Below are 26,987 nucleotides of genomic sequence, written 5' to 3'. Positions count from 1 at the left end.
TATGGCTCAACACTTCAGCACTGGACATGGTGAAAATATGTTGCGGGAGCGTCGTCCCCCAACTAGTAGAAATCTTTTTACCTTAGCTTAGTTAACAAGCAAAATGTGCCCCTTAAATGCAGGAAATGGCATTTCAGAGGGTTGAGATTTCAATTTTTCTCTGGGCGCTGGGCGGCCCTTGCCAAGGCTTGCGACGGCTTGGGCATCCGGCGCTCACGACTCTCCGGCGCCCGTCGCCCTCAAAGACGTTTCTCTGACAGAAATGTCATTACATTGAGCATATGGTCTGCCAGCAAAATTTGCCCCTCAAAATCCAGGAAATGGTGTTTCAGAGGGTAAAAATTTCCAAATTTTCCCGTCTACCTTACGACGGTTCGACTATTCGTGCTTTCGGCACTCGAAATCTGAAAATGATGTTTGGGGGCGTTGCCCAGCTTAAAGTTAAAACCATGTGAATTTCTAATTGGATGCTATTGAACTTAGCTTAGTCTGTGAGCAAAATTTGCCCTTCAAAATGCATAACATGGCGTTTTAGGGGGTCAGGAATTCACAATATTCCCGGGGGAGCATGCCCCCAGCCGGCCTAGGATTGTCGCGCCTCCGCTTTCGGTGCTACAAGTGCTGAAAATTACGTCACATTTTTGCTGTCGCCGCCTTTGGCCAGCAAGACGTCTTTAGAAGTTAAGTTTTAATCTAATTGATGGAATTATCAGTTTTGGTTAGATCTCATCTTCACATGTTCTGCCGTCGGCGGAGTTCAGGCAAAAGACAATAAATATTTGCATAATGCATTATGAAATTTCGTAATTTAGCGTAGAGTGTAATAAAGTATCCATAATTTAGCGTATTACGTAGCCGGCCCTCCCGAATTTAGCGTAGAGCGTTGTCGGTACCCCCCCTTGGGGGCCCTCCTCTATGCAGGAACAGAGAGGGCAATGACTGAGGACAACCTGGAGTAACTTTACATCCCTGGAAGGAAGCCACAGGCAGAAGCACCATGAAATTGGCACTTATGGGAGCTACTGTGTGGGAACCATGGACAACAACAGTCTTGCCCAAGAGCAAACCTCATGTATTGTTCTACACATTGTCATTCAAGTACCTCATATTGTTCTACACACTGTCATTCAAGTCATTTGCATGAGAGTAGCAAGCAAGGGTCCTCCACACTTCCATAACAGTCAACTGAAATTGGAGATCTTATGTTATGAAAGTCGAATATTCTGGCACTGTGAAAAACGTTGAGTTTGAAACTTGTCTTGGAGTTGGTGGTAGAAACACTGGCGTGCATTATGATTAGTTCGTGTGCATGAAAAATCAGAAAAACAACAGAGCTAAGATTTCAAAATTTACAATACAAAATAGCAACATAGATCTAGGCACCACATCAGTATTGAAAAATAAGTTTTCCTTATCAAATTACAAATTTTGTTTTCATTCTACTCTCTCTCCATCTGCTCTTGGGTCTATAGGGATTCTAACTAACAAGGTGATATTTGGGTGGCCAGCAGACTGGATGATTTGAAAAATCACCTCTGGGTCTATTATTTACAATCAAGGCTACAAATAGACAACCATGAAATCTCAACCTTCTGTCCCAAAGTCTTGACACAGCATCTGTGAAAGAAATTCCACCAGATGAAACAAGGTCGTCTAATCACCACTAATGCCATGTATTGGTACAGTGTATGCAGATGGTACATAGTTGATTACACACCATATTAGCATTCTTCACAGCATATTATGATTAGATAAGAACTCCTACGGTTCTACTAGTGTAGAATCTTGCCATGTTTCAGTAATTCCAACATCATTTCAGGTTTGGCGAGATAATTCCTAGTATCTTCTTGCCAAGTTTGAGTGATTCTAACATCATTTCAGGTTTGGTGGGTAGGCAGCTAATATAATTCCTGCAGGACTTGGAGAATCTATGACAATATAATTTCCATCTAAAAAAAAAACTATTGGCGACCAGATATCGGCTGAGCGCAGATGTCTGGAAAAACTGTGTCCAGACGACCAGAGATGGGGCCTAAAAAAAGACCTTGAAAGATGAGATAATGGCCTAAAAAAGAGACCAATTTTAAAAAATGGAAACCTAAAACTATACACATTTTCAGACAGAATCCTTCCTGGTCATTGTCTGTGTAAGCTACTGTATTTTACAGGAATTTCGCCCAGTGTTTTTGCAACCATCAGACCACAGAGGATGTGGTAATCATCTGATCACAGACCATAACAGTAATGTGGTCTACTCACACTTGTATAAACAGGTCCTTCATCCTAGCAACATCTTGTATAAACAAACAAATCTGACCCAGTTCTCCATACTTGTTTCTGAATAACAAAAGCTAGATTATTCAGATTCATATGAAAGATTTGCACACTTGTATATGTATAGGTATCCCACAAAAGGTCATTTTCAGCAATGATGTACTTTCTGGATTCTTCTTGCCTAAGAAATATAAGAAATGATTCAAGAGATATATTGTTATAAAACTACATGAACGTACATAATAATATGATAATAATTGCAAAATCGGGGCTGTTCTACTTTGAAGAAAATTTCCTCTTAGAATGATACCATGCCACTAACTAAACATGGATGATAATGATGATGATGACTGCTGTCTTTATGAGCAATAATTTCTGCTACGGTAATTTATCAAGAAAATAAACCAATGCCAGGCTTTGAACTATATATGGGCTGCCTGACCAACTCTCTACCCCCCTCACCCTGATTTGATTTTGAGGGGGGGGGTGCATATTGGAACAACAGCTGGACATACCCCCAAGGAAAAATAAAAGACTACCCACCAGGGCAGAAAAAGTCTCCATTCCTTGGAAACAATAAGCCAGTCTCTTTTCCTCAGCCAAGGTTATTGCTGAGAAATTGTAAGTTAACACACCATGAAATTAGCTCTGTAAAAGATCCCTGAAAACTGCCCATCCAAGAAATAGAGAAATTCCTCCCCCAGGGAAGCCAAACACTTACAGGTCATGTGTGTAGGATTAGCCCAAAGTCAAAGGCTAAACTCAAACCTTTAGTGAAAGAAACAGAAGACAAATACCCCTCCCAAAGCAGTTTTTGCATCCAGAATATAATACTGTTGAGCCTGTGGGGGAGTGGGTTTGAGTTGCAATTTTCAAGGCCAGTTAAGGCAGTTTCATTTACATTAGTCAATGACACGTTCTACTGTTCTGCATAAAAGTTCACATTCTAGTCTACATGTGTCCCTCAGAATTAATACATGAGATATTGCAAAAGTAATTGACCCATTTCAGAATAATTAAAGCTTATCAATTTTTAACAGACAAAAAAACAACACATTTACAATAATACATGTACCTCATCTATGGGCTATCAGGTACCTATATACAGACTTGAACCACTTACATGACACAACTGAACAAAGTGTTGAGTGATATCTCTTTGTAACTAGGCATCAATAGTTCTCAAGTAGCCAGAAATCAAAACTTTTTGACTAGAATCAAGTACTAGTAGGCTCCGAACAGATGTAATTCTTATCTTTGAGTCCAAGCAGATACGCTGTATGATAATTTTTGCAGTTTTCATTTGGTCCTTCAACTGAGTTTCATACCTAGTCCTACACACAGAAACAACTTTCCTTGCTGTTCCTAACGCAAATAGTTTCTAGGTAATTCACACAATTTCACTGGCATTGGATCCTACAACACCACCAGTCCCAGTGAAAAGCAAGCCAAAACAACAGATTTGCTTGGAGATTAGAATCATTCACCATTCAAGAGGCTCTGAAAGGGATCTCCAAACAATTACCAAAGAAACAGGACCCACCAGGCCCAGAAAAACAGTCCCACCCAGGGACTTACTGGTGGCTACAATTGCTGACTGAACATACAGCAAACTCCTGGGTTTGATTTTCAAATCTGTCAAACTCTATTTCCCATTTCATGGATGAAGGCAACTCAGGCTTTCAAATGTAAAACACATTTTCAGGCAAACACACCGAGTCTGGTGCTGTTTAAAAGATATATGTTTTCACGCACCTTTAGTGTCTTTTGAAATCTGATTAACTTCAAAAGTTGTTTCAGTAGAATTTGTAGGTCTAGCCCTTTTAACAAGACACAGATGTGAGAAGTGACTACCTGTGGGAAAAGTGTCCCTCCCCCTCTGATAAGGCCTTGACCCCTCCTTTGGGAAAACTTCCTAATTTGAACCACAAGCCAGCTGCAAAGAAGATCATTTCGTCTGGGATAGGCAATTTTTCCCCTTTGATTTGTATCTTTTCAATTGTTTTTAATTTTTTTTTTCTTATCACGAAAATGAGTGACCTTCAGTGGGCTATATCCTCCCAAATCAAGAAGATCATCCCTATATCTAACCTCACTGCTCAAAATCAAATCAAGGAGCTTTCATCAAATCGAATCCAGAAGTGTTACCAAAACTGGTAGTAATTTAGCCAATATCCTGCATTATTAGCCTCCTACATGACACAACATCTGATGGACAAAGATCAAAGAACACATCTGCTTCTTTCCTTCATAGATGGGTGTGGGAGGGAGAGGGGTTCTTTTATCAAAGAAGATTCTTATAATAACATGATTGAAGCTATGAGTTGCAGACTCTATGTATATGGCCATATCAGCTCTCTTTGTTGCAATGTAACATCAACTATCTTTTCCACGTCTTGTCAAATATTTGTCACTATCATCGAATATATGTGGCTATGTGTTGCATTTTGAATTGATTAGAAAAAAAAGATTTTAATTCCTTCTAATTTGGTTCATCATAATGTGAAAGGTACGGAAAAACAGGTGTGTAAAACACCTTTACAAGTTACCCCCATACCTGAATTTAGTACCTGAATCTACCATACTCACAGATAGGGTGAAGATATCAGTTTGACTAATTTTCAAAGTGTAAACTTTTTATTTGTGTGTTCTGGAGAATACAATGACTTCAGCAATCTACCAGGTTCTTCTTCCTCCCTATCCAATCTAAATGAGTTATCCCCACTAACTAGTAACTGACCTAATGGTTCAGCCCTGCCAAATGGTGTCCTAAGCCAGCCCAACTGTTCATCCTTTAAACCATGCATCATTCATGACACTATCTTATCTAAGCTGCCAGGATGGGCATTTCCCTTAGCCTGGATATGTTAAGGATGATGGATGACTACCATTAACTCAGTATTACAAACATGGAAAGGAGTAGAACCAATCCCTTGTGCTGGTCCATCAGCAAGTCTGAGATAAACCAAAACAACTGGTCTGATAGAAATGTGGGAAGGAATTTCTTAATCAAATTAATCTGACACAGATTGCAACTCTTCAGGCTTTTTTGCAGTAAATTACCCTGGTACCCATCTCTTCTAGCTTGGATCTGCTTCCTAACAGTACTAATAGTAATACTTGATAATAGTTGCAAGGTGTAACAACTGTACTGTACATGAGCTGGAGACGTTTGAACAAGCTACCAGTAGCCTAGCCTGGATATCAGACCCCAGCCCGATCTCAAAAATATCTCGTGTGGGATAGATATTTTTGAGATCGGGCTGGGCTCTGGTATCCAGGCTACCAGCGATCATTGGGAGTGGACTAAAGCGAACAAGGCCGTACTAAAAAAGAATCTAACCAGGGGAGTGGAGTGAGAACAGTGAAAACTCTGCGCTGCTGTCTGTTTGATTTTGTTCAGATCAGCTGGTTCAGCTAATCAAATATGCTGACAAAACAAAGCTTGACAAACCCAAATAAAAAGAAAGGATGAGGGTTGAAACAATTTTTGTACATGTACTTCAAGTTGAACCATCTATCTCAAATGATAGGAGGTTACAAGTATATAAAGGTATGACCTCCTTGAAAATAGAAATTTAATTGCAAAATAGGCTAAGCTTGCAGAGAAAAATTTATTCAACAAAGTTACAAATGGAGAGTCTAGTAGACTACATGTATGGTTCATGGAAAACATGTATAGCATAAAGGACTACATGTAAATTTGAGTGAGACATACATGTACAAAGATGGATAGAAAGGGCACCTCTGAGCAATATTAGCCTTTTCAAGAATGGTCAGTGACGTGTATCATGTCCATCTTCAACACGTTTAGGTTAGGTCATTTCACTGGGTCACGCTGTAGTTGCTGTGCAAACATCCCAAACAAGACCCTTGTTTGCCAAACCGACGCATTACCTTCAAAAGCCGCTGGTGACAAAGGGATTCATTGCTGCACTAAACACAAGAGCCGCGGACTTTGAGCCGGTCACCATCAACCATAAATGCCAAAATAAAGGGGACCACCCAACACAGTGAAACAGTAGCAGAATTTCAAGCATAACTTTAAAGGTCGGTTTCACTTTAGAAGCGGAACTATCACGATATCTTCTCTGAGGAATGCTGTCCTCGCTAGACTCACTGGTCCCATCTGGAAATTGCAGTTTGATACCATGGCAAACTCTCAAGTCAAACATTTGCCCATGCCACCAGACTGAGTACACATTGTGAAAGAAACAAATGCCTGATAAAAGCCTCTAAACCAATTAACACTCAGATGGTATCTGTGCTTATCCCAGATATACACCAGATATAGCACGAAAATTAAGTCACAACTAGGTAATTCAGTTTTAAGGGTCGCCAGGGCGTTGGGAGAGGGTTATTGTGTGGATACAGCCAGGCGTGAGACATCCTTGTGACTTCTGGGACAAAAAGACATTGATGTCTCTGTCTATCGCATCTTTCATCACAAAATGCCCCATTTAGACTAGTGGCCATTCTCTCTACTGAAAACAGAAGGAATTTTCACAGGACCCATTCAGTGTTTGGGCCTCATATATTGGTGTGTTTGAATACTAAATAGTTGCTAAGAAGGGAAACATGAAGAACTGCAGTAGCCATCTTTGGACTAACCCCCTTGAGGGTACTCTTCAAGCAGTTGTTAGGCTCTGGCTGGTTTTGGACATTTTTTTAGGCTTTGCTATTTTGTCAGGTTTAACTTATACCACTTAGGCATGCTGAAGAAAATGGAACAAAAAATAAAGTCCTATAAAAATGCATTGAACATGTCAAAAACAGTCGGAGGCGAACCTCTGCTTGGAGAGTACTTGTGACCGATAGTTGTATGGCTGGTAGTTATTTTAACTTTCATCAAGTCAATTTTCAGAAGCAGCATACTGTACTATTCCTTCAATATTTTCCACTAGAATTTGTAATTATTAACATGATAAAACATGGTCTACTTGAACCATTCAGGTACCATCTGTTTTGATACATTGAAAAGTTACAACACAATTTTCTCCTCGATTTCATTCTATCAATTTGCCATTTCATTATCATAACAAGCCATAAAATCATATTAGCTCAGGAAAAGGGCTCAATCAGTAACGATTTTATTGGGATGGGGCCTTCTGAAGGAATTCTTGTTGTCCATTTTCTTAAATATTCCTTACACATTTCCATTTACACTAGAAGCTTTCAAAAGTTTTAGGTACTTCATATACAAGTCACACCCAACAAGCCTATAATGTGTGATATTATCATAAATGACTAACCAACTAATCATACATCAATCAATCAATCAAACACCGTAATGTTATATAATATAACCAGCAGACAAAATGTCTGTGCGACATGTGAAATGTGACTATGGAAGCTTGACAATATAACGTTACATGTAAGCAAAATCATAGTCTTCTTTCATTTTGAACACCTGTGTTGTTTTACACTATTACACCCAATGTTCCACCCATTATTACACCCAATACACTCTACTATAGTCAATACACTATCATTTGCGCTTTTCAAACCCCTACTTTGTTATTTCTGGAACCCCCTTACACAAGCTCATCTCCTGAACACACAACAGGCAGCTGCCCCTTACGACTTGTCTGACTCCTCTAGATAATCACAGGGTACAGAATCACGGGTGCTGACCCTCCCTACTCCGTCCGATCTCTTCATTTTCCGCTGGACACAAAAGGTCTGGACACGGTGATTGTCCGAAGCGACCATATCCCACTGTGTGGGACACACTGTCTAACATGTACGGGCTAGTCTGGGCACCAAAATACAGACTATAACGTTAATGCCCGGTTTTGTGTCTAAAACTCGTTTACAGAATCTATGATTAGACTAGATAATGTTTGTAATTATGTCAAATGGCGAGACAGTGGCGAGTCAGAAAATATTGTATACTGTGATTCATTTTTGAACGCCAAGAAAGGCAGCAAACAAAATTATTCTAACGTTAGGCAACGTTATTTTAGAAATCAACAGCAGCGTTATGTTATAATTTGTGATCTCAACATCTGTTAATCAGATGTGGAATCTAAGAAATATTACCCTAAGGAGGAGGGACCTTCTGATATAAATCATAGGTGCAGCTAGCTTTGTAAAATTAAAAGGGGCGCTCAAAAACAACAACAGCCGGACTTCTGAAAGCCAGCCGCCTGGTCAGCCGACATGCCGCAAGAAAAATATATAAGGCACAGGAAAACCGCCCGACTGCCGGCCAGATGACAAGTATTTCCGCAAATACGGGCCTTTCCTCTCACATAGCCGGGTGGATTCCCTTTCTGCCATATTCTACTGGTACGTAATTTATCATAAAACGGTAAAATTCGGTTAAAACGAGAGCTTACCGTTAGTTTTGACCGTCTCCTTCCCAGCTGAAAAGCCAGACCGTTGCTGCTCCAACAAGCTGACCTCTGACCTGTCTGACGTCATTTCTTTACCTCGGGGCGGACTGGCAAACAGTGTGGACCAATCAGAGGCGAGAACTTGGGGGATTTAAATATTCGACCGATATAGTGCGTTCTGATTGGTTATCATTTAGGGGTATCCCCCGCACAGGTGACTGCAGGTGTTGCAATATGGGAACGTGCCAGTGTTGCAGTTGTAAATATTTTGGTGTTGATACGCGTTTTTCTTTAACTCCGGATTCGGTTCTAATCAGAACATCAATGAAGTATTTTTTTCTTCTAAAGTAGTGTGAGAAGTTGATTAACTTATCAGTAATCAACTTGGATTAAATGTTAACTAAATTTCTTAGATTGCAGGGTGGTGGCCAGTCATTTCCCGTGGGAGGCGGAAGTGAGTAAGAACGTAGACAAACGTTGGATAAAAGAAACAGCGCTGGGGGCCAAAACATGCCGGACGTTCTTACAAAGAATATGTTAAAAGTGGCTTGTTTGGTAGACCAACCCCCCTAATGCAAATATATACTTTGTAGCAATGTCAACACCATGTAACGTTAGGTTGGTCAAAGTCAATGGTACATGGGTGGGGCGGTAAGGTGTAATCTGAACATGAATGGCATGTGGGCTGTAACTAACATTTACAGTCAAAACTACCCACGAAGACCCCCGTGGGAACAATTAAATCTTGTCTATGTGTACAGGTGGTTGGTATAGAAAGGGCTATTAATAACGCTTGTGTCAATCAATGGGAACATCATCTAAAGGACGACCAGATTGAAAAAAAAACAACAACAAAAAACTGCCCCTTAATACACCAGGTAAGCAGATACGCCAAATAGCTGTTACTCAAGCAACTGAATATGATTTTGAAAATGGTCAGACGTTTCCGGTAGCATCTTCGTCAGTGACTCATTCTGTTTAACGTTACTTGAAGAGACCTGAAAAATACGTGCATAGAAGCGTGTCTAATTCGGTGCTGTAAACAGAAAGGTTTGATGAGTAATTTTTCACTTTGCCAATTTGTCCTTTTAACGTTACCTTCTGTATCAAAGATCTTGGAGATATTTAACCTTGAGTATTTCAGGGTGACAGACAGGTTTGATGTTTGTTCTCTCCCAGTCATTACGTAACATCTCTTTTAGCACTACGTTATAGCACCTCTTAACAGTTTCCATCGCCAGTAGAAATTAGGGACCACCTTGGTCTTTCTTCAGACTTTGAGCTTTTCTTCTCCATCATCGGTGTCTTGAAAAAAAATTCTATCCCAAAACCGCCTTTCTTTGAAGTAGATCTAATTCTGCTATTGTATAAATCTTAACTTTCATACGAATGTAAACTTAGTTACTAAAACTTAGATCCCATATTTTATCTCTTTTATTTATAGCGAAAAGCAGACCATTTCGCTGGGGCACAAGGACGCCACTATTGTTTAGCGGAATAAAGTAGCACTGCAGTTAGATCTGTCAAAGAAGCAGAATTTATATCGCCGCACAATTAAGTTCAAGTCTCGCTTGCTTTCGCGTCTACAAACGGTGTACACATGGCGGTAACAAATACAGCAACAAGGTAAATAGGTTTAAAATTTTGGTGGCACTAATTTTTGCCGCGGATAAAAACTGTGTTGTGCGACCCAAAGGTGATATGGACGCTAATTGGCCATTCCGATGGACATACGGATAACAAAAATCGACATTACCACACATCAAATAATGTCATATGTTGATTGGTCAACGTAGAACTATACATCATTATTGACCAATCAATGTGCAGCTATCTCAACCCATAATAACATCTAAAAGTCGATTTATTTCATCGCACAGTAGTAAAGTGCAGGCTCCCACTGGCTTTCGTGTTAAAAAAAGTGTTTCCAAATGGAGTACAAATGGCGGTAACGATACAGCAACAAGGTGAATAGGTCCAAGATTTCGGTGGCACTACATTTTACCGCGGACAAAAACTGTGCTGTGCGGCATACATGTAATATGGATGCTGATTGGCAATTTCTGGTGGACATAAGGACCAATCAACGGTACAGCTACAATGACACGCTAGTCTTTCTGCAGCAATTATTTCATTGACTGCTAGGAGTCGCTCTTACATAAGCAATGTAAAATCGTACTTGCAATATGACGCTTGTGTTGTTCTTTCCTGATTCGCATAGTGGCGCTTTTGACACGCAGAAATGAGGCACCGATTTCCTGGTTTGTCGCCAACGAGTTCTTTTTGTTGAACGGAAAGAATCAGCGAATTAAGGTAACTTTGACGGAAAGAAATAACGCTAACATATAATCTTGCAGTCTGGTTAATTTTCACCTTGAATAAGATGACCGATTTTTTTTTACTGGTGACATACATGTATCATCCTGATACGGCATAATTGTTGATCCCGGCAAATGCAGAGCATCTAGGATTATCTAAGAGTTATTATGTGACAGTCGATGATTTCTTGTGTGCCATGATGTAGTGTACTGTTACAATCCAAAGAAGGAAAGAAATTCACGCACAATTACAGGACCAAGGTTTAACATCACTGATTTTATTAAGAAGGGGGATGAACCATTAATGATACTACACTGGGTCAGAAACCCACTTCCACAAGTTCCTCCAACATCATTCAATGCACCACTTCCATAGTGAATGCAAATTATGCACACAAATATCCTGCACATTTTCCAACCTTTTTCCTACAAAGAAAATAGACTCTGTTCTCATACACATTCATATTCGAAGCTGACTGATTTAAACTTCCTACTTACTGTGTCAATATTGCTTTTAGTATCATTCAGTCCTGTCGTTTGTAGCTCAACGCTCTACAGCAAGCAAAAACATGTACAACTATTTACAAGAGGTACTTTATACAATCTTCGGGTCATCTGACACTTGTGCTGATTTCTTTCTAGCCCTCATCAATACTGGACCATTCAAACTTACTCCCCGCTAGAGACGAACAAGCGATCAAGCAAAAAAAGGCCTTTCCAGCAATGGGAAACATGCATGCACACTTGTACAGGTTGTGTGCTAGATGGTATTACCTTTGTCCCTGGCCATAATCTTAGCTACTCTCCAAGAAGATGTTGAAGGAAAACACAGTTACCTAATTCTGATTGGTACCCACTTTCTGACAGTAAACTCATTTGAAAGAAAGCCTGTCAGGAAGCAGGTACCAATCACAGGAGGGTAACAATCTTCTCCCACAACTCTGTTTGGAGGGTATGAACATGCAGGATTTGACAAATTCAGCTCTCCCAGTCTACAAATACCACCACAGGTCTAAGCAGGTTATTACAGTAGAAGCCGTTTAATTGCACACCGCATCTGCCAGCGTGTTTCATGCAATTATCAGTGTGGTGCAACAATGGATCGCATCAGTTTGGGATTTTGAGATTCTGTGCAATTAACAGAAGTGTGCAATAATTTGTTGTGCAATTGCTGACTTGTGCTGTATACCCATATATTACCTCCATAGTCCAAGTGATCTAAAACACATCCTTAGCAATCTACTTAAGCAGCATTCTGTTACCATCTTATTATTCACATTAAACCATCACAATGTGATGCATTGTACATAAGGAGGGCCACTTATAACTAGTCTGAGATCCAGCCATGTTTGGCTGCAGTCAACTCAAACCATCCTAATGTGGCTGGGTCTCAGGCTAACCCTTAGCTGACAATCTTTTGCTTTCCTTTGAAAATATTCACAGTTGATATCTAAGTAATGTAAACATGTGTATATATTTGACACACTGGTTCTGCAATTAAGGACAAAAGTTGTTTCTTACCTTAAAAGAAGACATAAGTTTTAAGTGTCCTATTAACTGGTACCATTGATTCGTTCACAAGTGTAAGAAATGTTCTGATTTAAAATGTTGTTGGACGAAGTGCAGCCTATACTCACAAAACATCAGTAATGCACTAAAATATAACGGCTCTGTTGACACTTAAAAGTGTCAGTGTTTCCTTGGCTAAACTTAAGTTTGCATTGATTCTATGGAATAAAATAAGAATAATGACAAAATGTTTCCTACTTCAACAGTAACCAGTGAGGAAATAAGGCGTTAAGTTGTTAGAACTTGACTGACAACAGTTCCTTGATCAGAGCAATTTTTCAGATATTGCGAAGAACTAATTTACAATAAGGACGATTTTCAAACTACACTGTAGTAATGTACTGAAAGAGTGTTCAAATTGTTTATGTATATTATTGTTGTTAGCGCTATATTTATGAGTACATGTATAGCATAATGAAAGTTATGCTGAGCAAATTCTAGTGAGGATTTCCTTGATTCTCTGTGAAGAAAGCATTAGAATATAACCTTCTCTCAGTTCTACCAATCAGCTTACCCTGTTTCATACTTCTGACAAATGATCTGTGCTGTTATTACCTGTTTGGGATTTGAAAAAATGGAATGAGACAACTTTTCTGATTGGTCACAATTTTTTTGTGGGGGGATCTTGCATCATATCTTTCTAGCTTCTAGAAGGAATTTTTGTCATAGATTTTTGAGCCCTTCATCGGTATATCTTTTACAGATTTACATGCAACTAATTTCATATTCTACCTTAAAAAACAGAAGTCCCTTAACGCTCAGCAAGACCCCCACTTTTCTGTGAACAAAATATGTTTATGACGATAGAATGGTACAAGTTGTCATTGTTAGCCCTTGCAAGAGTAGTCACTATAGATTAACATCAAGATAAAATATGACTGTCTCATACCATTAAATAAGGTTTTAACATTTTGATAGAACAATTGGCAGTGAGATATTTCATAGTTACGTTATTAGAGAGATTTGCCAAAAGGAATATGTTACTATAATATATTTGTCTTATGACAATATTAGCTGCAAGAAAGTAGTTAAGTTAACTGAGTGTACTAAAGACAAGCTGCCATGCGACTTTGCACAAGTTACATGCATGTTTTTACACAAGTACCGTGTGGATCGTTACCTAATATATATTCACAGTGTAAGATACAAGTATCATCTCTTCACATTGACAAACTAACAAGTTTCGTGCAATAAAAATTGTTGCGTTTTCTACAACTCAATTTATCTCACAACACATTTTCAAGAAAAATCATTTCAAGTAAGTCGTCATTAGACATAAAAAATAACTAAACTGGAAAAAAATTGAGAATTTTCATAACATCAAACTATTGCAGCAATTTTCAATACATTCTGAGAAGTGAGTTCCATTAAATCATATTTTGGAGAATCAAAATTAGTCATAAATGCTTTTCAAAAAAAATATCAAAAAAGGAGAAGCTTTCAGGACAAGTTTCATTATTATTTTTAGGATATCAGAAAAAAATTCCTGCAAGAAAAATGGAAAGAACCTTTTAAAAGAAAGACCATTACAAAAAGTCTATGTAGCTTACCGTGCATGTAAGTAGTAAGCCTCAAAATTCAATTAATCTGATCTCCGTAATACAGTGTTACTGTACAATGTTTGTCACGTTTCTAGAGCCCAAAGTTTTCTGGATCTAAAAACCAACAACAAAGAATTCATTTATCTGTCAGAAAACTAAAAGAAAAAACATGTAGCATTTACTCAGTACATGCAAATTTGATCAGCTGCTTGAGAAATATTCCTTACGTTTGGCAGCAGTTGTGAAAATGGATAAAACTTTTACAATTGTAATCTACAGGTATAACACAGGCTACCTAGATTAGGTTGCCTGGCTCTTGTAAGAAGAAAAATAAGACAAAATGTGACAAAATCCTTCCTTAATGGCCAACAGTGGTCAGGATATCTATATGTTAAGACACATACCTCCTCCTGAGACCACTTAGCAATATATTTCTTCCTTTAAAAACATCCCAGAATAATAAAAACATCTCTGCGGCTTTAACGAGATTCGTTAATCATAAAAGACGATCCATCCCTCTACAGATTGTCCAGCCAACATCCAACCGTCCCTGATAGCATCTGCTGGTGAAATCAGCAGTGTTAGTTGCCATGGCAACAGACTTCAATCATCCTGCTCCACAGAATCATCCATCTGAGATGCATCTTGAAGCAACTCGATGACATTTGGTCAAGGAAAAAGAATTACGACATAAAAAAAACGTTGGTGTCACGTCGCCGGCGCGGATTTGGCCATTGGGAACGACATGAGCCCGTAGTCTTCATCGTCCTCTCGCCACCGCAGCCCGGCGCCGGTGCAGGGGTGCGTCAGGCTGTGCGGCAGCGCCCCCCGGTTGATCTGGTAGAACTCCACCAACTGCACCAGGTCTCCGAACTTGGTCTCACCCTCGTCGAGCGAGTAGAATGTTTTGTCATCAATTACATTCTGGAAAATACGCCCAAAAAAACAAAAATATTGTTTATGAGCTTACATTTTGTGATCTATGATATTCTAGAAGGACATGTCACAAGAGGGTCTGCATGCTCTTTTCCAAAAAGTGTAAGCAGGCCCATAATTTGTAAGGAGGAGAAAATTTTCCGTAAAGCGTAGCCAGTGCATCTGACATAAAGTGTAAACCATGAACCCCATGCAGAACAAAGAAAAGACTGAGATAACTTTGCCTGAAAAAACAAACATAATACATGATATTCAGTTGCTTTGGTATATTTACTACAGGGCATGCAGAACAACACTTTCACTGCAATACAAAGAAATAACTTTAACAAGCTCACCACCATCTATGGCCAGTATTGAATGCATTGAAAAGGGTAGTTGTATGGTCAATCATCATTCATATCATCAATAAAGTAATCAAGATGTCGATAAATATACTGAATTGTTGAGTTTAAATTAGAGTGATCATTGGCTGTGAAAAGTGCCAAATTAGCCACAATCATTAACAACTTACAGGCTGGATCTGGTAGTGTTTTACTCTCTGGTCATGGCAGAATGTGAGAACGAACGTCCCAGGGAAGGTCTGACTCTCTCGCACCAAGTACAACCTGTCAACCACAACCAATCAGAGGACAGGGTCAAACATAAAAGCAAGTCTCTGCAAGATAGGGTCACTGTACAGCAGCGCCTCCTGTTGATCATTTTAAAAACTGCAGCTACAATGTTGTTTTAAATGTTCTGCATCATGCTTAACATGCAGAGTGCAGGCAAGATACTGGCCTCTTGCTTTTCTTATTTATCACAGCATATCTTTATGGTCTGGTAACAAAAATACAGACTTTTGGACAACGCAAAAATAGCACAGAATGTTGTAAATTTGAACACTATACCTGTAAGTGAGAAGAAAAACAGATAAAAGACAAAACAGAAACTCGGAGAGTATTTTACTGACCCGTCCACCATGCCCTGCATGTGCATCATGTTGTTGGCCTCCTCCCTGTTGATCCCATGATGAAACCAAGGCTGAGTCTGATGAACACCTGTCAATCACAGAAAAAATTCCTTATTAGGATCATCAAGAGGTATAAAACAAGAAGATGGAGGCATCTACACTAACTTGATTTTATGGATGGCGTCCATGCATGCACGAATTTTTGTCCATTTCTAAAAAAAAAGTTTGCGACCATACTGTAAATCGTACAAAGAAGCTGCAAAATGAGCAAATACGTGCTGTACACAAAAGTAAAAAAAGAAGAACCAAAAGAATCAAAATATAGAATGCATTGTTTGTTTGTCATACCATACTCAGTGTTTAGTCATTTGTTCAACCTTCCTGACAACTAAGATGTCATAATAATGGCACTCTTTTTTGTCCAACTTGTATTTTTGCACACTCCCATGTAATCAAATGAATTTATCCTCATCCTTACCTTGAGGAGATATAAATCTGGAAGACCGTGGTGACAGCAACGGACTGTTCCTGGGACTCCCAACCAGGGCTCTGGAACCACTGGAGTGTCTTTTCTGTAAGAGTAAAAAAAAAGATTCCTAAAATGCTTCCTAAACTAGGCCACATATTCGACCATTTCAACATGTAACACATTTGTGTATTGACAGAAGATTCAACTTTCAAAATGTTCTTTACCATCCCCACAGATCAGTTCTGGTTTGTCCCTTACCCTCCCCTCAGATCAGTACTGGTTTGTCCCTTACCCTCCCCTCCCCACAGATCAGTACTGGTTTGTCCCTTACCCTCCCCTCCCCACAGATCAGTACTGGTTTGTCCCTTACCCTCCCCTCCCCACAGATCAGTACTGGTTTGTCCCTTACCCTCCCCTCCCACAGATCAGTACTGGTTTGTCCCTTACCCTCCCCTCCCCTCCCCACAGATCTGTTCTGGTTTGTCCCTTACCCTCCACGATTGCCCCTCCTCCACGGCTACAGCCACCGCCTCGTTAGGGTTAGCGATGACCCGACCGCGGTATCCCGTGAAGTCCATCGCCACACGGTTCTTTCCACCCGGACCCTGCGGACTTCTCTGTAAGGCAATGTAATACCAAATATGTAAGAACTTTTACTACTTCTTGTAAAGGTAAGTATGGAAAAATGTTATTCTACTACAGCTCTACTGATGTCTTCCCTTATATACATCTTTGCAGACATTATTACCCTTGCCATGTTAATTCGATTTTATGGATGACATATCCTCACATGCATGGATTTTTGTTGTCCAGTTCCACAGTTCCAAAAAGAGAAGAAGTTTTCTACCATTTAGTAAATCAAAAGAAGCAGGTACAAAGTGAGCAAATGTGTGCCATAAAGTGCAAAAAGATAAAGGAAAAAAGATAGTAGAGTCGTAGAATACCAAAGTGAGAACAGTCGCCAAAATTATACGGAAACATCTGATGACATGTGGAGGTACGATTGTACTTGGCCACCAAGCAGAAGTGAATACACGTCAGATGCTGGGCCCATGACACCAGTAGGGTTTGGTTATTGTCGTTTGATTGCATTCTCTTATGTACAGATGTGAGCGATGACTAGTACTGGATACACCATTTTATGAGTATGAATTTAAGTGACACCAACACAAGACAGTCAATGGGGAGCTGAAAGGTTAGGAAGCAAACTTATGATTTTGTAGTGTTAACTCCAACATTGTTATGTTTTTCCATGTTTCGGTTTCTGTTTTGCCTTAGGTTGCCCTAAAATGAAAACAAAATAAGCGGACAAGCTAAGAAAAAATAAAAAGATGGTGAAATTACAGATTCTGAAGGTATTAAAGGGACCATCCAATGACAAGAAACTGACTCATAGACCGGCATTTGGCAACATCTATGACTTGTTGTCCAAGATGGTTGGCTTTGATAAGGCCATGTTCATTTGATTTTATGTATGACATCCTCTGGGACACCCAAAACTGGTGTGAGCATGTTGAAGAAAAAAATGTTTGTCAAAAGAAAGTTGCCTTCATTTGAAATATAAGGAACTAATTATTAAATGAGTACGATATACCAAACAGTGGATTGTTCATTTTTGTTCTTTTCACATCCTCTATTTCGACTTAGGAATTGACTTTGGCATTCTATGAAGTCTGTTTGCTGATATTTCTTTCAACTTAACTACTCATTTTGTAGCAGAGATATACAATTTACAGTGTGATGGAAAAAATTTTTTTCTGGAAATGGACGAAAAACGATATATGAGGATGTCATCCATATAGTCAAATCAACATGGCCTAATCCTGTGGTGCTCAGTATAAGTGACAACTTACAAAATGAGGACCCCAAACTTTTTGAAAAGGCCAAGAAACACCTCAGCCGTGTGTGTATACTCACCGCCCATTCTTCCTTGGCCTGGCTTTCCTGCATCAACATGCGCTGGCGATAGCTGCCCAGGTTCCACTCCTTTTAGAAAGATCACGGCAACAGTTCTAAATCTGCTCAACTCCTTCTACCGTACTGTATAGGACTCAGGATATACCCTTCCAGTGTTCTAGCCAGCCTGAAATATATTTCCATCCCCTGGATTTCAAAAGGAAATCCTGTCGAACCCATTATGATCCTAGGGGGATTCGGGAAAAATTGTGAAATCTAGATCCCCTGAAACACTATTTTCTTTATTTTGAGGGGCAAATCTTACTTGCAGACTCAGCTTGGTTCAATAAAATCTTTAGATGACAATTTTTGTCTATCACAGAGGACAGAATGGGCAAAATCATTGTCCGTCCCCAGCGGCATAATTCTGTCAAAGAACGGTAGGATGGACACTGGCTTGAACCCTGTACCCAACCCTTACAGTATTAAATCATATGTGTTTCACTATAAGCTTAGAGTAGTAAAAAAAAACATTTTCTTTCTTCCCAACCAAACTTTTGACACAGTACTGTTTTCCTGAAGTAAAACTATCTATCAACAGATCATATTTGTGAGAAATATAGTTAAAAGCAAGCTGAAATTCAGACATTGACACAAGAAAACTGTCTTTAAAATCCTTGTGCCATAACGGAAATGTTCACCCCTCAAAGCAACTCTTACAAAATAAAATGTTTCATATTCAACATCTGGTTTGAACCCTGCTTTAGAATCAACATTTAATGTTTGATCCGCCCTGATTGTTAGTATCACTGGATGGTCCCTACACATGATCAGTGCAAATTACAGATAAACGTGAACATAACAGAATGATGTGATGATAATTGACTATGGGTGGAGAATGATGTGATGATAATTGACTATGGGTGGAGAATGATGTGATAATAATTGACTATGGGTGGGTGGTGATGACAGAGGATGGAAGCAAACCTGGGGTAAGGTGCAACGACTAGGTCTCCAGACGTGCTCAGGGGAACGCTACAACACAAAACAGGACACCACAGAAAGGAAAGTTTGCATACTAACATCTTACTATTGGTGCGTTTTCTAAAAAGCATGCAGTGCTGGAAGAAGGTGTACGCTTAACTTTTGAACAACCAAATAACATCAAATTGAACCACCTTGATGCCATATAATACTAGGAACTTCTACCAACACTACTAAGGGGTGGATACCAGTACAGAAAATTCAGGTACAGTTACGGTTCAGGTCCAGATTGTTGTGAAAACTTGTGAATAGGCAATACTCAAAAACAATGGTCAATTTTGCCACAAAGAAATCTGTTTGGTGGAGCATCCTATCTTCATGTAAACAATGCTAACTGCCTCTGTTAACTTAGACCAAGTTTGACTGTTAAAAACTTGGTAAAATAGGACTGTCATCTCTCCTCTACTTCGCTCTTGTTATTTTCTTTGGCTGGTAAGCCCCAATACACGTGAACACCTGCCACCGTAGTGCCGGTATAATCTCTACATTTTCTAATCTGTCCAACATCTGGTCCACTGATTTTTTCAGGTCCATTTTTTTCTGGACTGGTCCATCAAGAAAAACCCACCCCTAACCAACACTTATGAACTTTCAAGTAAGGTTTTACACAGTTGACATAACAGATCTTGAACACAAGACGAAAAAGAAAGTTGACACATTGAATGACAATTGCTTTTGATGTCAACTGAACATGAGCTGATTTGTAGAGTTGTCAACTTTTTAAAAAGGTTTACTTACCGGTGAGATGATGGGACTAGGACAGCCTTCGTCTGAAAACTTCCAGGATTTCTTCGATAACTCCCAGTTCTTATACAGCAGCTGTCCATGCTGTAACAAACCAGTCGACATGTCAACAAAAGACTATTCTTGACATTTATTCTTGGCAGTGATTACTACTTTATACATTTATGAAGGTTAGACATACAGGAAAACAATATTCAAATACAAATCTCTACAACTGGATAAAAAACGGATATTTACTCCCGGATGTTTCGAGTGACATCCATCACTCTTCTTCGGCATCACTAGAATGAACTGGCAGAACCATTCAACACATGTATAGCTAACTAGAAAAACTGGTTGAACCTATGTTTTGGAAGGGACATAAAATGGGGTCATATGCATGTTCAAGAAGTTGCTTTGAAAAGGGCTTTATAGCAACTCCTCCTTGTATAAGCATACATAGCAAGGAAACTCGCTTACCTACATATATGTGCCACTTAGCACTACAAGGGTTTGAACAATACTTTAGACTAGAGTTCACCTGCACACACAGTCATACCTTTGATATTCTGAAGGCTGTCAGCCAGCACTGTCTTGTTCTCTCGTCTTCTGCACACAAACACTTGATGTCATGCTTTTCCACATTCAGTTTGGAGGGCTGTGGAGCCAGAGATAGAACATAAGGATGAGTGGCGTGACATGTTGAATGTCGCATTCCTTCATCCTATTTGTAAGTCAAGGGGTGAAGTGTTCCATCTCTGTTTGCTGTCTTAACATACATTGGATTACACAAAAGACCAGACAAAGTACAATGTAGCTTTGGCCATGATTGGAAAACCAATACGCACGACATGGGCATGGCCGTGTTTGATCGAGACCCCCACAACAAGCAACGCAAGGCACTCTGGGACCGAGTGGGCGGACCAGTCTCTCTCGGGTGCAATTCCGAGGGATTCCAACAGGAGGCGCAATCCCGTGCAAATGAAGGATGAATCTAACCTTATACGTTTCCATACAATTAATCGTGTCCCTCCATCCCAAAATGAGATCAGAATACAGCAGAACAGCAAAATATTACCTTGATGCAGAAACAGAATTCTGTCGGTGCCCCAAAGACCTTCTTCCCCTGCGTGGCTGTGTAGATGTCACAGTCGGAGTATGCGCTGTAGCAGTGCAAGTGGCGCGGCTCCTGTGGGTCAAAGGTCAACATGACAATACATGTAGGTCAAGATCTTTCATAAATTAGGCCCAAGATTTTCTTCTACAAGCTAATATGAAAAGCTAACATGACAAGCTAACATGACAAAATACATAGCAAGCGTTTTGGGAGTTGGAATGCGGGTTCAAACAAGCGCATGAATCCATTCCTTAATAATGCTCATGTATCCTCGTCCAAAATTTGGATGATTACAGACGTTAGTGATGTCAAGGTTCCCGGACGGAATAGCAGAGAAGAGACTATATATAGTATATAACAAAAGTCTAAGTGAGAAGCACCTGACTGTATAGTGTATAGTAGACGTATGTAATATGCAAAAGCTGTAATTCTTTTACTATTTTGACAGAAGGCACATGTGAATTTTACCACTTCACAGTAATGATTTATTTTCTAATTAGGGATCCATTGAGAAAGAACATGTATCATTTGCATATGTCTTCAAGAAGAAAATCTTTTTGAATATCAGAGATATGTTCAAACAGGATAGTATCTTTTAGCAAGACTGGGAGGGAAATATCCTGCGTTACCTAGCAAATGTTACTCACCATGGAATTGCCTTTTGTGGAGTAGTAGAGGCCGGACCCCTTTATGACAACCATGACTTTCTTCCAGCTTTTCTTGTGGGCGTCTCGGATGTGCAGCCACCCCTGCAGGTTGGGTACACTTCCTGGTGTTCCTAACAAGTTCTGGGGAAAGTTTAATGTTCAGCAGTAAGTATCCATCGAAAGTTGTTTTGAATTTGACTAAAGAAATGTCATGTTTTTGTCTTTTTCTTTTCCTTGGCCTAACACACACAGACACACACACACAGACATACACACACACACACAGACAAACAAAATGTACACACATATAGACACACACACAGAGACATACAGACACAGACACACACACAGACATACACACACACACACACACACACAGACATACAAAATGTACACACATATAGACACACACACAGACATACACAGACATACACACACAGACACAGACATACACACACAGACACATACACAGACAAACACACAGACAAACACACACACACACGCACAACACACAACCATGCATTTGTCAATAGTACTTTCCAAGAACTTTTCATTTTTAGTAATCTTCAAAGTTAGGCTGGGTTTCACTATTTTCATTATACATGATCACTATTTTTTTACTAACATCCAGCTGGGCATTCTACGACTGGGGACTGTTAAATTTCGGATTCATGTTGAGGAATATCTAATATACTCACTAAAAGCTGCATGTTTCTTGCCATCTCTGCCTTTTCTGAATGAGACCCAATTTCATCAAAGTTGGTCAGCATGTCCTCAGGGAAGAATTGCTAGAAAAGAGGGACAAAATTCTTGAAGGCTAAATATCTCACATCATGTACAATGTTTTTTGCTTATTTTGTTTCTTCAAATATGATTGTAAAATTATGCTAATCCTGTGACTGTATTCTTAAAAATCAATCATAATACTCCACTCCAAATCCATTTTTGTATACTGAATACTATAAAAACTAATAATTTATAATTACTCATTGACAGGTAATTGGATATGATATAGGAAACCAGTCAGACATTTCAGATAACATCTATTATCTTTCATCAATGACACTGAAGAGATCTTGTTGGAGTGCAGGTTTTACATCCTAATTATGAATCGATATGCAAAAGCGATTATGACAATTTTGCAATAGTTATAGTAAACTAAGGTAAGACAAGTCAAAACAAAGTTGATGCAAATGACTTGTGTTGTTTGAGTTACAGGAGCTGAACGTCTGATCATTCCCAAAATCATACCCAGTTGCTTGAGCAATTGCTATTTGGCATATCTAATTACCTGGATGTTTAAACTTCATTGACATTACAATCTATATTTGTTTGAAGACAAGTAAGATCATCAAACCTACCGATGGATTGCAGAAGACTTCGTATTTTCTGAAGTCTTTCTTGAAGACGAGCTTGTTGCTACTGTCCCTGCCCCAGGAGTTACACACCTGTAGTACCCTCTCATGGTCCTCCAAATTTCTCTCTGGAAAAATTACAAACAGGGGGTTAGAATCCTTCCTACTCTTTTTGGTGTGTAGAGGTTTGATCATGAGAAGATCAAATTGCCCTGTAAGATGTTTTTAATGAGGTCGTGAGGGAAGTAAGGGTCAGATAAAATATAAGAGAAATACAGATTACATTCCTGATAAATCTATTCAACATATATCATCACATATACATGGTGCACAAACATAGTAGAGCTAAAGCTCATAGTTCATAGTTCATGTTGGTCATTTCTTTTACTTCATGAATCATTTCTTTTACTTGGTGGTGCCAACTTCCATTTCTATATAGACCACAACAGGAGTGTATTGAACTCCCATACAAATGTACTTTCTTGTATGTGCTAAGCGGAAAGCAGAGAAAGGACCATGTGCCACTTTCAAATCTTTGTAAAGGTACGGTCTTATGTGTGTGTGTATATCAAACCTATTTGGTCTGTATTGATAGACAGTTCTTTTCACACCCAGTCGTATGCACAATATATGCCTCATGCAGGTCTCTATCGTTTCGTGCAAGCTTTAGATACACGTGCTGCGCCATACTAGGCGTATTACTGTACTGTATGTGCACCTAAAACTGACACAAAATGATTGATATGCATATGAGTCATACAGCTGCATATGAAATGTCAATACAAAGTTCATACAGACTTGATACACCAGTACATGCTCGTGTGACCCCCCCAACCTCCTGATTGTAAAGTGAACATTGCAACAGTTAAGAAACAGCTGAAAATGATCATCAGATAATGCCAGGCTGTGTCACTCTGGAGGCTATCACTGGTCTAGTCACTGGCACTTCATGGAAAATGAAAAATTAACAGGGGGGAGAGATGGTAAGTTAAAAATAACTTGATAGTGTGCGATGTTGGAATGTCCACATGTATACAAGTCATGTAAACTAGGGGAGGGTACCGGTAAAGAAAATTCAGGTCCAGGTCCGGTTCAGGTCCAAAGGATCAGGTCCAGGTTAGGACCTGAACCTGGACCTTTTTTTTTTTTTTTTATCTATGTAGTCATGCTCCGATCTTCAGCATTAGCAGCTGTCCTAAGGGCGCTGACGTAGGTCGCTGAAGTGGTTGTTGATACTTGTCTTAAACTTATGTCTGTCCCTAAGTGTCACTATATGCTGAGGCAGTGAGTTCCAGAGTTTTGTTGTGGCCGGGAGGAAGGTACGTCGGTGGGATGTTGTCGCTGATTTCACAGGTTCCAAGGCGTTGCAGTGTTGAGATGTAGACAGGTGGGTTTCACGTCGATGTACACTCGGCACAAAAAGTTTGGAATATCAACTTTGGTATATTATATTTCCATTATTTATGCATCAATTTCAATGTATTAGATATCAATAGAAAGCTTGTGTAATTTTCTTTCCTATGGTATCAAACTTATTATGATTGTAAACACATAAAACGAGCACAAGGCCTGCTTACGTGAGTGGGTCACGGAAAAAAAGTGCCCAAATTCCCCTACTTCTGTTCAACACTGCATCGTCCTGTTGATATTGGCGCACGTGTCACTGGTTCAATCAATCCTCTTTTCACCTCACATTGTGTATACGGAACATACAATGTTTTAGTACACTTGAGTAGAGTTAATCTGCCCTTTCGATAGTTGGATGGCAGAATCAAAGCGTGGAGGCGGCAAGGAGAACTGCACGCTGACAAGGCAAGAGTAACTTTCGGCATTTGGTGGTGGACGCAGCGTCATTGTGTGGGGCGGTATAACCCACCATAGGGTAAACAAGACTCGTCATCATTCCAGGCAACTTAATGTGGTGACATATAGGGACACCATCCTCCATCCAGTAGCAACATTCTACCTCTTCAATGTTGGACCAAATGCCATTCTGCTAGATTACAACACCAGTTCACACAGAGCAAGGACCATTGGATGCTGGAGCACAGTCTTAGGGTGGAATAGCCTTCCTACGGCTTATGGCTAGCACTCGATTGATCACCTCTTGCCATGGCTCAGAATTTTTGCTTGAATAAAGAGTAATAGTAGCTTTGATTGACATGTCCTGTTTATTCAACTTGCCTTCATTTACAAGTCAATACTGACCGAAGAAAATGAGCAGAATGGAGTGATTGACTTTAGTAGGGTAATTTTGGCACTTTATCTTTAGGACCCCATGTACGTAAGCGGGCCTAGTCCTCGTTCCATGACTTTACACTAATAAAATACTCTACTTAGATATGCTAAAAGAAACTTGGATGTTCTGTATACCAAACGTGAGGTGATAAAAGGATTGATTGAATCATTGTCACCCGCGGCCATAACAACGGTTGAACCGGACGATACAGTTTTGAACAGAAACGGGGGAATTTGGGCACTTTTTTTTCGTGACCCGCTCACGTTAGCAGGCCTAGTGTATGTTCCATGAGTTAACAATGATAATGAGTTTGATACCATTGGAAAGAAAATCATGCAAGCTTTCTATAGATATATAATATATTGAAATTGATGCAGAAACAACATAAATATGATCAACCAAAGTTGATATTCCAAACTTTTTGTGCTGAGTGTATATAGGGTTCAGGAAGTAGACTGTTGAGTGGTGCAGGTGCGTCGTGGCTGTACATGCGGTGCAGGAGGGTGAGAGCCCCTACGTTTCTGCGTTGTTCCAGGGGCTGAATCTGACATTTGTGCAAGTCAGTTTCGGGGAGGTCTATGATCTTTGTGGCCCTTCTTTGGATGATTCCGTATGATTCCTGATTCAGTATGTGAAACCATATGAATGGACGCTACTCAAAACAATGATCCATTTTGCTACAAGAGAGCATATTTTGTGGTTAATTTGACTCCCACTGGCGTTCTAAAATCCTACAAGACTAACTGTCTCTGTACGATTGACAGCAAAACTTTGTAGAAATGACTATAACTCTACTTGGCTTTGCTCTTGTCATTTTCTTCGACCGGTAAGCCCCATGCAAGATGTGTGAATTCCTGATCATATAATCTGTTGATTTTCTGATAGGTCCAACATCCAGTCAACCAAATTTTTTCAGGTCCAGTTTTTCTGGACCGGTACAATAAGAAAAAATGGTTTTGTAAGCCCTAATGTAAACCATTTTGCACAGCAAAATTTTTGATAGTTTTACCAATAAAAACACTTATATGCATACTTACTAAAAGACAAATGATATTCACAAATCTAAAGCACTATCTCTTGATACTCTCTGCACTGTACACAAAGTCCCCTCAAGGTGAGATACTATAAAAAGTTCCCTGCCTCAAGGTTTCCACCCCCACCCCCAAGAAGGCGATCACTTCAGGTCCTGACATTTTCTTATCATAGTAAGCTCCTATTTAAATGTCTAACACAGTGCAATGCTCACCTAAAACATTATGAATTTTGTATAGATATAACATAATGTGCCTAATATTTGTAAATAGAAAAAAAAATCGACGTCCCCAACAATTACACTGGCTTGAGCAATGAGCTTTCACATCATGGCTTGAGACAACTCTTTCTTTATTTATTGGCTACCTTGACATTATCCTGACATATTTATTGGCTACCTTGCCATTATCTTGACGTAAAACACAATATAGCAGGTGTTGCTTGACCGGGTGCAAACGTACGTGCACAGAAGCATTCCCATACTTGCTGACCTTATTTGACTCGAGTTCACAGGGACTTATTTCTACTTTGTCGTAATTT

At 39.5% G+C, this 26,987-nt stretch overlaps 2 protein-coding genes across 5 annotated transcripts in view; both read right to left on the bottom strand.

Moving 5' to 3' along the window:
* LOC118424419 (transmembrane protein 198-B-like) overlaps positions 1–8,718 on the bottom strand; it is a gene marked incomplete at its 3' end in the record, with an annotated part of 46,905 nt that extends 38,187 nt beyond the window's left edge. The window contains 1 exon segment of the mRNA XM_035832979.1: positions 8,616–8,718.
* A 2,469-nt stretch (positions 8,719–11,187) lies between these two features.
* The window catches only part of LOC118423877 (growth factor receptor-bound protein 14-like), a 46,702-nt gene continuing 30,902 nt past the window's right edge, over positions 11,188–26,987 (bottom strand). For 2 of the 4 annotated variants that reach the window (XM_035832186.1, XM_035832187.1), the window contains exons 9-21: positions 23,183–23,304; positions 22,520–22,609; positions 21,822–21,962; positions 21,136–21,246; positions 20,617–20,715; positions 20,073–20,162; positions 19,278–19,325; positions 18,312–18,380; positions 16,886–17,011; positions 16,404–16,497; positions 15,926–16,013; positions 15,488–15,581; positions 11,188–14,964 (exon numbers count right to left, since the gene is read on the bottom strand). In XM_035832186.1, the coding sequence (XP_035688079.1) occupies positions 14,749–14,964; positions 15,488–15,581; positions 15,926–16,013; positions 16,404–16,497; positions 16,886–17,011; positions 18,312–18,380; positions 19,278–19,325; positions 20,073–20,162; positions 20,617–20,715; positions 21,136–21,246; positions 21,822–21,962; positions 22,520–22,609; positions 23,183–23,304 (1,388 nt within the window). In that variant the 3' untranslated portion in view covers positions 11,188–14,748. The remainder of the gene's footprint in view (positions 14,965–15,487; positions 15,582–15,925; positions 16,014–16,403; positions 16,498–16,885; positions 17,012–18,311; positions 18,381–19,277; positions 19,326–20,072; positions 20,163–20,616; positions 20,716–21,135; positions 21,247–21,821; positions 21,963–22,519; positions 22,610–23,182; positions 23,305–26,987) is intronic. The other 2 variants (XM_035832188.1, XM_035832189.1) reach the window with 2 other exon arrangements.

Source organism: Branchiostoma floridae, chromosome 10 (assembly GCF_000003815.2).
Source record: "Branchiostoma floridae strain S238N-H82 chromosome 10, Bfl_VNyyK, whole genome shotgun sequence".
Lineage (NCBI taxonomy): Eukaryota > Metazoa > Chordata > Leptocardii > Amphioxiformes > Branchiostomatidae > Branchiostoma > Branchiostoma floridae.
The sequence above is the reverse complement of the archived record's forward strand: the minus strand, read 5'-3'. Positions and strand labels throughout refer to the sequence as shown.